Source organism: Neoarius graeffei, chromosome 11 (assembly GCF_027579695.1).
Source record: "Neoarius graeffei isolate fNeoGra1 chromosome 11, fNeoGra1.pri, whole genome shotgun sequence".
In the NCBI taxonomy this organism is placed as follows: Eukaryota; Metazoa; Chordata; class Actinopteri; order Siluriformes; family Ariidae; genus Neoarius; species Neoarius graeffei.
In genome coordinates, this window is record NC_083579.1 from 45,220,139 (window position 1) to 45,232,665 (window position 12,527).

At 44.2% G+C, this 12,527-nt stretch overlaps 1 protein-coding gene across 1 annotated transcript in view; it reads right to left on the reverse strand.

The window, feature by feature from the left end:
• The window catches only part of mthfd1b (methylenetetrahydrofolate dehydrogenase (NADP+ dependent) 1b), an 86,716-nt gene extending 83,419 nt beyond the window's left edge, over positions 1-3,297 (reverse strand). The window contains exon 1 of the mRNA XM_060933995.1: positions 3,112-3,297. Coding sequence (XP_060789978.1) covers positions 3,112-3,149 — 38 coding nt within the window. The 5' untranslated portion in view covers positions 3,150-3,297. The remainder of the gene's footprint in view (positions 1-3,111) is intronic.
• Positions 3,298-12,527: the final 9,230 nt, after the last annotated feature.

Consider the following 12,527-nt stretch of genomic DNA (forward strand, 5'->3'; position numbering starts at 1 on the left):
CAAGTATTACATAAACTCTACAGTTAATACAAAATAATGATCAATATCTATGTAAGAACTATACAGCATGCAAAAGAACTATATACAGCATGCACACACACACACTAATGACCAATAACTATGTAAAAGAACTATATACAGCATGTATACACTCACACCAATGATCCACTATGTAAACGAACTATATACAGCATGTATACACTCACACCAATGATCCACTATGTAAACGAACTATATACAGCATGTATACACTCACACCAATGATCCACTATGTAAACGAACTATATACAGCATGTATACACTCACACCAATGATCCACTATGTAAAAGAACTACAGCATGCAATAGAACTATATACAGCATGCATACACTCACACCAGTGATCCACTATGTAAAAGAACTACTGTATATACAGCATGAAATAGAAATACATACAGCATGCATATACATTCACACCAGTGATCCACTATGTAAAAGAACTATATACAGCATGCAATAGAACTATATACAGCATGCATATACACTCACACCAGTGATCCACTATGTAAAACTATAGTATGCAATATATCAAGCATGCAAAATGGCATATACAGCATGCGCACACACACACACACACAAGAATAGCAAAAGATACTGATTTTCAATTAACCAAATTGGCTGTACAGTATTCACGCTTTACTGTCATTCAAATTAGTCAAACGTGTAATTGTCCCTTTCATAAATTTGCAAAATTAACAATTCTGATACAAGAACTACAGTACATAAAGCATGTACGTGCATGCATGCATGCACACGCACACACATACACACACACTAATGAGCAATAATTATGTAAAATAATTACATACAGTATGCAAACACACACACAAAACACAAAAACTATTTAAGGAAAGAACTAAGAGTTCAGATGAAAAAAAAAAACCCTCTAAACCCTTTGCCATTGCTTAGTGTCTGTAAAAATATGCTTATGTACTGGATGCCAGCTAGTACAGAGGAGAATGTTAAGTAAACCTTACTCCCCAACGTTTTAAAAGTCGTGCTAGTCAGTGGAAGAGCAGTGTGGTTTGGAGTGGGGGTGAATCGGGGACAATGCCCTGAGTTTTACTAGGGAACCAGGAACATTACTATTTCAACAGTCAATATCGTAAAAATAAGCAATCTATTAGCTTAATGTATTAGCTTAAGGAAACCTTACTGCCCAACGTTTTAAAAGTCGTGCTAGTCAGTGGACTGGCTAGTGCACATGACTCTCAGTCCACAAGCAGTGTGGTTTGGAGTGGGGGTGAGGGTAAGGTTAACAGACTTTTGAGATGATAATCGGGGACAATGCCCTGAATTTTACTAGGGAACCAGGGACATTACTATTTCAACAGTCAATATCGTTAAAATAAGCAATCTATTAGCTTAATGTATTAGCTTAAAAAAAATCAGTGACCAGCATTTACTAGGTGAGAGTTGGGTGTGCTAGCCAGTGTTGTGAAACTATGGGTCTAGTTCACTGGTGAGCAGTGAGTACATGTCACTGCTCTTTCATGATTACAGTCAAATAGTTTCTCTGCTTAGCTTATGCGTGCTGTGATCTTTTGGGGTCAGTGTGATTGACAGAGTTAGCAAGATAGCTACACAAGTTGGCTTGAATTAGCTAATTGTGTCCCTCATATGCCCCTGCAGAAGTAAACACAAGGATGACAATGGAGTGTATGCCTAATAATTTAAGGCTCGCATTAACAACCAAAGTAATAGAGTAATAAAGGGCTTTTTGGTATAAGCCCCGCCCCCAATTGCATGGCCACACCCCCAACCATGGCTGGAACCCCACCCCCAGGCCTCAACTCATCCTATTATGTTAACAAACACAAAAATAAGTATGATATATAGACTTTGGGGCGGCACGGTGGTGTAGTGGTTAGCGCTGTCGCCTCACAGCAAGAAGGTCCTGGGTTCGAGCCCCGGGGCCGGCAAGGGCCTTTCTGTGCGGAGTTTGCACGTTCTCCCCGTGTCCGCGTGGGTTTCCTCCGGGTGCTCCGGTTTCCCCCACAGTCCAAAGACATGCAGGTTAGGTTAACTGGTGACTCTAAATTGACCGTAGGTGTGAATGTGAGTGTGAATGGTTGTCTGTGTCTGTGTGTCAGCCCTGTGATGACCTGGCGACTTGTCCAGGGTGTACCCCGCCTTTCACCCGTAGTCAGCTGGGATAGGCTCCAGCTTGCCTGCGACCCTGTAGAACAGGATAAAGCGGCTACAGATAATGAGATGAGAGGAGATATAGACTTTGGTGAACATAAAGTGAAGAATGTCAAAATGTCAGAATTTAGGCTATGACTGCAGCACATCCAACAATAAAGGGCCAATATCCGGAATTGCCCAAGGGATATCACCGGGCACCCTCTCTTATCTTAATGAGTAGACCTTGGACAACAACAAACAGCAAAAAAAAAAACTTTAACCGACGAAGCCAGGTTCAGCCAAATTTGGGCCTTTGGCTCCCGGACTACCAGTGTTCTAATGGTACAGTGTGTTTGCTCATTGCCTCAGAAGGCTAATGGATGATTAGAAAACCCTTGTACAATCATGTTAGCACAGCTGAAAACAGTTGAGCTCTTTAGAGAAGCTATAAAACTGACCTTCCTTTGAGCAGATTGAGTTTCTGGAGCATCACATTTGTGGGGTCGATTAAATGCTCAAAATGGCCAGAAAAACGTCTCGACTATATTTTCTATTCATTTTACAACTTATGGTGGTAAATAAAAGTGTGACTTTTCATGGAAAACACAATTGTCTGGGTGACCCCGAACTTTTGAACGGTAGTGTGCACTCGCACTAAACAAAACAGCTCCGCAGAATGCAACACTGGAGGACATTAAATTAACGCGCACGCGCTGCACGTGCTCCACCATGCTCCTGAATTCGAGAACTTTCTCGCGTCTTATTATTCAGTACAAAACTTCAGAACTTCAAGAAAGAAAAAAAACCCTCCATCGACACCACGTTTATCTGGTGTGCAGAAATGTGGTCCATAAAGCCCCCTGAACACGTCAAGCTGCGCACCCAGCTACTTCAGAGTTTACCTGAGTTACGCAAATTGCGGTAGATGTTTTCCGATAAAACTTACGCTGAGACTTCCTTTCCGCTGATGATCTGGGCCGACATGGTGAGCTTCCGTTCTTGCAGAGAATGAAGTTAGACTACCTTGCAACTTTTCCAGAAGTTCACTGCACTCTCACACACGCTTAGAAACGATCTACGCAATTTCCGCAACACAGCGAAACCTTACTGCTACTCAAACAGCCCGCGTGCGGACACTAACCTTCGTGAATAGTGCCAACGTAAAAATAGTAGGCGTAACTATTTGCACCAATCAGAAAGCTGGGAAAACTACAGGCTGGACAAGTCGCCAGGTCATCACAGGGCTGACACACAGACAACCATTCACACTCACATTCACACCTACGGTCAATTTAGAGTCACCAGTTAACCTAACCTGCATGTCTTTGGACTGTGGGGGAAACCGGAGCACCCGGAGGAAACCCACGCGGACACGGGGAGAACATGCAAACTCCACACAGAAAGGCCCTCGCCGGCCACGGGGCTCGAACCCGGACCTTCTTGCTGTGATGCGACAGCACCGTGTTTACACCACCGTGCCTCCCAAGAACTTGAGTTCTATCTCATTATCTCTAGCCGCTTTATCCTGTTCTACAGGGTCGCAGGCAAGCTGGAGCCTATCCCGGCTGACTACGGGCGAAAGGCGGGGTACACCCTGGACAAGTCGCCAGGTCATCACAGGGCTGACACATAGACACAGACAACCATTCACACTCACATTCACACCTACGCTCAATTTAGAGTCACCAGTTAACCTAACCTGCATGTCTTTGGACTGTGGGGGAAACCGGAGCACCCGGAGGAAACCCACGCGGACACGGGGAGAACATGCAAACTCCGCACAGAAAGGCCCTCTCCAGCCCCGGGGCTCGAACCCAGAACCTTCTTGCTGTGATGCGACAGCACCGTGTTTACACCACCGTGCCTCCCAAGAACTTGAGTTCTATCTCATTATCTCTAGCCGCTTTATCCTGTTCTACAGGGTCACAGGCAAGCTGGAGCCTATCCCAGCTGACTATGGGCGAAAGGCGGGGTACACCCTGGACAAGTCGCCAGGTCATCACAGGGCTGACACATGGACACAGACAACCATTCACATTCACACCTACGGTCAATTTAGAGTCACCAGTTAACCTAACCTGCATGTCTTTGCACTGTGGGGGAAACCGGAGCACCCGGAGGAAACCCACGCGGACACGGGGAGAACATGCAAACTCCACACAGAAAGACCCTCGCCAATCACGGGGCTCGAACCCGGACCTTCTTGCTGTGAGGCGACAGCACTAACCACTACACCACCGTGCCGCCCGGTCTGAATTTACCACAGTATAAATTTACCAACTTGGTATAATTGGGCCTAGTCTGAATTTACCAGCCTAATATGAGATTTATGTTCATACTTGAATCATTTACACTTTATCTTGATGAATATTGATTTGTTTAAGTAAGACTCCTCATGATTATAATAATTTAGTTATCTCAAATTTACCAACTTGGTATAATTAGACTGCTGTCATTGGGCCTAGTCTGAATTTACCAGCCTAATATGATAGGAGATTTATGCTCATACTTCTCATCTCATCTCATTATCTCTAGCCGCTTTATCCTGTTTTACAGGGTCGCAGGCAAGCTGGAGCCTATCCCAGCTGACTACGGGCGAAAGGCGGGGTACACCCTGGACAAGTCGCCAGGTCATCACAGGGCTGACACATAGACACAGACAACCATTCACACTCACATTCACACCTACGCTCAATTTAGAGTCACCAGTTAACCTAACCTGCATGTCTTTGGACTGTGGGGGAAACCGGAGCACCCGGAGGAAACCCACGCGGACACGGGGAGAACATGCAAACTCCACACAGAAAGGCCCTCGCCGGCCACGGGGCTCGAACCCGGACCTTCTTGCTGTGAGGCGACAGTGCTAACCACTACACCACTGTGCCGCCCTGATGCTCATACTTGATCCACAAATAAATTTTCACTTTATCTTAATGAATACTGATTTGTTTGAGTGAGACTCATCATGATTATAATATAGTTATTCTGTCAAATTTACCAACCTGGTATAATTAGACTCCTGTCATTGGACCTAGTCAGAATTTACCAGCCCAATATGATATGGGATTTACGTTCGTACTTGATCCACAAATAAATTTTCACTTTATCTTGATGAATGAATGAATGAATGAATGACCCGTGTTTTAGTTCCAGTTTATGCACTAAGTAGGCTGATCAGGACCAGCCAGCAGCCAGGAATGATGAACTTTATCTTCATGAATATTGATTTGTTTAAGTATATATGAAAGAATGAAGTCAGAATGTAAAGTGTTTTGAACAACTTTATTAACTTCATTTACATATATACTAATAAAATTCAATCCAAACCATTCTTCTCTACTGATAATCAAATCTCACAATTGTAGTCACAATTCGCGTTCTATTAGTCCACAAATGTGTTGAAATGCTCGGTACAAAATCGCAGCAAGAAATGGTAAATTTAGACTTCCCGGAAGTTGACCGGGGAAAAAAATCGGTCTGCGCATGGTAAATTTATACCAGCGCACGATCAGACCGTGACACTGGAAATAGGGTTCCTTATAGAAAGAAAAGAAAGAAACAAAGCACAACTTTATTCATCACACACTTGTGAAATTTCCTCTCTGCATTTAACCCATCTGAAGCAGTGAACACACACGTGAACAATGAGCACACACACATACCCAGAGCAGTGAGCAGCCATGCTAACATCACCCAGGGAGCAGTTGGGAGTAAGGTGCATCGCTCAAGGGCACCTCAGCCCAAGGCCGTCCCATATTAACCTAACCGCATGTCTTTGGACTGTGGGGGAAACCAGAGCACCCGGAGGAAACCCACGCAGACACCATGCAAACTCCACACAGAAAGGCCCTCGCCAGCCGCTGGGTTCTCTTGCTGTGAGGCGACCGTGCTAACCACTACACCACCGTGCCGCCTTATGTACGTGTTTAAGCCATAACTAAAAACCCAAGCTACTTATGAGGAAAATTTCAAGTTTGGTATAAGTTCAGTAGAATACACAAGCAGTGAACACACACATGAGCAATGAGCAGCCATGCTAACAGCACCCGGGGAGCAGTTGGGAGTTAGGTGCCTCGCTCAAGGGCACCTCAGCCCAAGGCCGTCCCATATTAACCTAACCGCATGTCTTTGGGGGAAACCGGAGCACCCAGAGGAAACCCATGCAGACACGGGGAGAACATGCAAACTCCACACAGAAAGGCCCTCACCAGCCGCTGGGTTTGAACCCAGAACCTTCTTGCTGTGAGGCGACCGTATGTATGTGTTTAAGCCATAACTAAAAACCCAAGCTACTTATGAGGAAAATTTCAAGTTTGGTATAAGTTCAATAGAATACACAAAGTTTCCAGTCAAAGAGAAAGCTGTGGTGAGACTCAGAAACACTCATGAGCACAGCTCATGAAGGACTTTTCTGTTTCACTGGAAGCTTTGCGTACTACTCCACCATTATACACAGTCAACTCCATACATATTTGGATATTAACAAAGTTAATTCAGACAATTGAATGCACACCAAAACCCAGCTGTTTTCAGTGACTCACAGGAGGACAGAGAGAACCAACAATCCATTGATCACTCCAATGACTCTCTAGGCCGCTCACACCCAGGCCCTAGTGACCCACACCAACAGGATGACTCAACGACACCTTAGGATTGCTTTTCATCCATGACAGGATAAATATCTGATACTCCCTATTAGTCAGACAGAACTGAAGAAGCCTTTCGGATGAGAGTTGAAACGTCTTCAAGAATCTTCAAGCAAGTCCAGTTGCTCTCTTTTACCACCCACAGTTTACTATGACCTGGATGACTGAGAATCTTCACAGACATTTTAACAAAGTTATTGTTATTTTATATCTACCACAGTATTGGGGTATAAATTAAATATGAACTCAAAGTTGCAACTCTTGGCTTTTGAGAGCATTTGCATCTAAATCAGGAACCAGATTATTCATCCATCCATTGCTGATTATGGGCGAGAGGCGGGGTACACCCTGGACAAGTTGCCAGATCACAGGGCTAACACAGAGACAAACAACCATTCACACTCTCATTCATACCTACAGTCAATTTAGAGTCACCAGTTAACCTAACCTGCATGTCTTTGGACTGTGGGGGAAACCGGAGCACCCGGAGGAAACCCACATGGACACGGGAAGAACATGCAAACTCCACACAGAAAGGCCCTTGCTGGCCGCCGGGCTCAGACACAGGACCTTCTTGCTGTGAGGCGACAGCGCTAACCACTACACCACCGTGCCGCCCCCCCGAAAGGAATGTATGTGTATAATAATAATAATAATAATATTGGCTGGCTTTCTTTCGTGGTATATCAGATATATTCCATTCAGCTAGCATGATAATGAACTAGTCTTCGACTCATTCAGGCTACATCCACACGACAACGGCAACGAGATTTAAAAAAAAATATATCGCGTCCACATGGGCAACGGATCAGTAAAATATCAGGTACATATGGCAACGCAACGCTTGCTGAAAACGATGCAATACACATGCCACACCTCTAGGTGCGCTGTAAGACGGTCCCATCAGAGACACAGAACAATAGAAGAAGTAAGGACGCATGCGCATAAACTATTATGCGCGAGACTTCATATTAGCCACAAAGTCAGAAAAATCTGTTCGTAAAATTACGTTATAATGACCAAATACAATGAAAAGTATTTTTCCAGTCTCACCTGTGAAAGGTAATCCCATGTGATCTCGTTTGGACGGCAAACCTGTTGGTAGAGTTAAACGTAGCACATGAATGAGGCATCTTTATTCTCCGCTTTGCCCCATCCAATATGGCGACGAGGATGACGTATGATTCTACGCGGAAGGCGGTGTCTTTAATGGTCCGGAATAAATTGAATGCTACACGTTGATGGATTAATTTGTTCTTCTACGCCCTTTTTGAGGAATGTATTGTAGGACTTAAACCAACATCTGAAGAGGTGAGATCGCTCCTTTTTTCCCTATTTTTTCTGGCGGGATTGACTCTGCCCTAAGGGCTATTCTCTCCCGCTCTCTCTCTCTCTCTCTCTCTCTCTCTTTGCACCATTACACAATAAATATTCACAGTGGAAATATTTTGTAAGCGCGTTTCATGAACCAAGTTATAGGATTTGTTGACAACTTGCATCGAGTTCGTTACACTTCTACCCGGCGTGAAGCACTGACAGTCATGTGGTTGTGACGTCATCGTAAACAAATCCGTTCTACTCATCCAGACGACTTCACAACGGCGCTGTTGCCAGATTTTTCCACTCTGGAACCCGTTCTCAAAAGATTTCGTTTTGGGGCACCCAAAACACCGGTGCCGTGTGGACGCCAGGCCGAAACGATAAACAGTTTTATCAGATTCACCTGAATCCGTTGCCATGTGGACAGGGCCTCAGTCTCATGCTAGCTGAATGGAATAATATCTGATAGACCACTCAAGGCCAGACAATATCATTTCAATATGTCACTCAGATCCATTTCATATGAAAAATGCAAGTTTTTCAACAAGAGAAGATAAACTTCATATCTTCAAGCCAACGTGTGATATTCTTTTTATTATATAGACACATTCACAAACAGAAAGCACCCAAATTTATCAAAACAATTCATTGATTTCCTCACAAGTGACATATAGAGATTTATGTCATGGTTTTGGTTCTCCATGTCCTGGATGTAGCTCATATGAAAAATGCAAGTGGCATATTTCCCAGTAAAACACTCGTTTCCATATAATATAATACAATATATCATAATGTCAGCTTTCATTTCCTGATATTTACAATACATCTGATATATTAACAACAAATACAGTCTTCACAAGTGAAATCTGGGGCTCAAACTAAGAGTATACATTCATAATTATTAATTGTTTCAACAATCAATCTAACAGGGCACACCTGGGCAATAAGATACACCAATATTTTTGATCACATAAAACGTGGGTGGAGCGGCACGGTGGTGTAGTGGTTAGCGCTGTCACCTCACAGCAAGAAGGTCCGGGTTCGAGCCCCATGGCCGGCGAGGGCCTTTCTGTACGGAGTTTGCATGTTCTCCCCGTGTCCGCGTGGGTTTCCTCCGGGTGCTCCGGTTTCCCCCACAGTCCAAAGACATGCAGGTTAGGTTAACTGGTGACTCTAAATTGACCATAGGTGTGAATGTGAGTGTGAATGGTTGTCTGTGTCTATGTGTCAGCCCTGTGATGATCTGGTGACTTGTCCAGGGTGTACCCCGCCTTTCGCCCGTAGTCAGCTGGGATAGGCTCCAGCTTGCCTGAGACCCTGTAGAACAGGATAAAGCGGCTAGAGATGATGAGATGAGATGAAAACGTGGGTGGATTCAAACAAAAAGTGTGATGTTCGAAGTTGTTTAACACATCTAGATGTAAATATAAGAAATGACAGCTGAAATTCTGATCCATCATCTCATATTCATCTTATGCAAGTCTTTTTAATTAGTAAGCCATGTGCATTTGCATTTGTTCTGGAATATGATATTGTTCCAGAACTGCACAGGCTTTTTCGGATGTTTTTGGCACAATATAATCTAGTCTTGCTGTTTTTGAGACTTACCAATGGTTTAGCTCTTTAGAAACACAAGAAGGACTCCGTGGCCTGATTTGTCAAATTCTGTGTAATTCAGTTCCAATTTTATTTATTTTGCACTTTTAAGAATGGGCATTGACCCAAAGCAGCTTTACAGAAATCTGGATGTAAATTTATATTTAGATCCAAAATGTGCAAGCCAGAAACAGCAATGGCAAAGGAACGGTGCCTGAGATGACATGAGGAAGAAACCTTGAAAGGAACCAGACTCAAAGGAGAACCCATCCTTTTCTGAGTGACATCAGATAGTGCGATTATACTGTTAGTCATAAAGAAGTCCTGAACACTAATTGGACCATGTGATCCATCCATCATCTATACCACTTATCTTTCAGGGTCACAGGGGAAGCTGGAGCCAATCCCACCTGACTTTGGGCAAGAGACAAGGTATACCCTAGGCCGGTTTCCAATCTATTGTTGGGGTAACACAGAGACAAACAAATGTTCCCACTCACGGGCAATCTAGAGTAGCCAGTTGACCCGATCAGCATGAGGAAACCCACACAGGTACAAGGAGAACATACAAACTCCATACAGAAAGGCTCCAGTCGACAGGTAGGTTCAAACCAAGAACCTGCTTGCTGTAAGGCGACAGTGCTGACCACTGTATTAACACCAGCGTGTTGCAGTGAAATGAATTAAATTGTCAGCAGCTTTGGCGGACAGGATACCTGTAGCTCTGACTGTCTTGATGTGTGTGGACACGCACAACAAAGCATCCAGGTGTTTAAGCACTGCACCTGAGGTTAGGAAGGATGAACTAGATCTGTAGTTTTCAGACCTCCATATGATTTCACCATGTGAAGGCATTTCACAAGACTATGAGTAGAAATATTGTTTGTGAATTAGCCATCTGACTGACACTTGTATTGAAACTGTGGTGGATATTTGAGATCAGTGTTGGATATTTGAGATCAGTGTTGGTTTCGTTTGTGTTTTGTTACTCTGACCTTGCCTCATGTTTTGTTTTTGTAAATATCACGCCTGCTTATAAACACTCTTCCTACACTTACATCTGTCTACCGCTGCATACCTGACAGAATACTTTGCAAAATTTGTGAAAACAGTGTTCTTATATGTGCATGCTGATTGCACCCAAATCAGCATCAGGTGTTTCCCATAACGACTGGGTCCCACAATGCGCTGCGAGCACGGCCGCTCAAGCTGTACCAGGCTTGAGTGCGCAAAGGCGTGACATTGCCTATGTCCTTTTGAGGATACATTTTTCCTAGGAGGCATGCTTGAGGGTTTTGTACACGTCGACGTCCGGCAGGAGAATGAGCTCCGATGCCTTGCTCAATAGATTTCAACAATGCACGATATCAGCGCCAATCAGTCAGCAAGAATCACAAGTGCGTTGCCAAACATTTGCTGAATATTCATGAACCTTTCGCCCAACCAATTACGAACCTTGGTGAAGGATCATTGACTGTAAATGCACTTTTCAAGTCTAGGCGAAGGTTCGGCTATGCCAAGCCACTATGTCACTGAGGCCCCTGCAAGCACTGGGGACACGGATTCGAGACAAACACATGTCAAGAGGCTCGACGAAGGTTCTCCGAGCTTCAGGACGTATTCCCAAACCCATCTGCGAGTATTCGCTGCTTAGTTTGCTGACAAAAATAAACATTGCCACCAAATTTCAGTGCATGCTTTGAAATTTTTTGTGACGTTTATTGGTCACTCACGAGGCGGAGACACACTAAAAAAACAACTCACGAAGCTCGGAGAGCTACCAGTTTTTCATTGACAAGTATTCGCAAACCCATCGCAAGCTGTAGAACCTAAAGCCACACTCACAACCCACCGTAAGTGTTTTGGACACGCATGGGTCGCAGGGTTTGGTAGCTCGCAGCTGTGCTGCAGGGTCGCGGTGACTTGCATTTTACCAGTTTCCTGCGCTAGGAGTTCGGGCCGCACTTGTGAAGCGTGTGTGACGCATGTGATTAACACGTGACAATCACTCATGACTTGCATGTGACGCAAGTCAGGAGTGGGTATAAAACCAGCGTGTCTGCAGCATTCTGCATCTGTCTTTTCACTGAAGAACATTGGATATTTTGTGGGAAAATTTTGAAAATTTTCAGTTTAAAGTTTAGAAAATGGGACCCAAGAAGAAGCGAGCAAAAGTGAAGTAGCCCAGCCTGAAACAGCAGAGGGGGAGGAGGAGGAAGAATTTGATGATGATGGTGGCAGCACCGGCGAGCCCTGCATGGACAGGGAGAAGTATGCCGGCAAAAGGCACAGCACCCCGCCAGAGGGATTTTCATAGGTAAATACTAATTAAACCTCTTGCACTATAATATACATGCCTTAAACATTCATTTCGGGATCTGTATGTTATGTAATTAATATTATATATGCTGATTTTCATGTAGGTTTCAGCTAACGACGCCCAGAAGTGAGGACATTGCAATCCCATCATTGCCGTCAGGCCATTGTGCCATGCTCAGTGATGAGGACAAGGACATCCTGACACCCCGTCCCACCACTCAGCAGGAGTAGGAGCAGGACAGCAGCTCGGAGTCAAAGTGTTTCAGTGCCCAAACTGTTGGGCTATTTAGTTGGGATTTTTTACAATGTAATAAAATGCGTTATTCCCTTATACTCATGCTATATTATTTGGCGTTTGCATGGTAAATTAACATGTACTGACCTGTGGTTGGTAGAAGAGAGCAACTGGACTTGCTTGAAAAGTCTTGAAGACGTTTCGCCTCTCGTCCGAAAGGCATCATCAGTTCTGTCTGTCTAATAG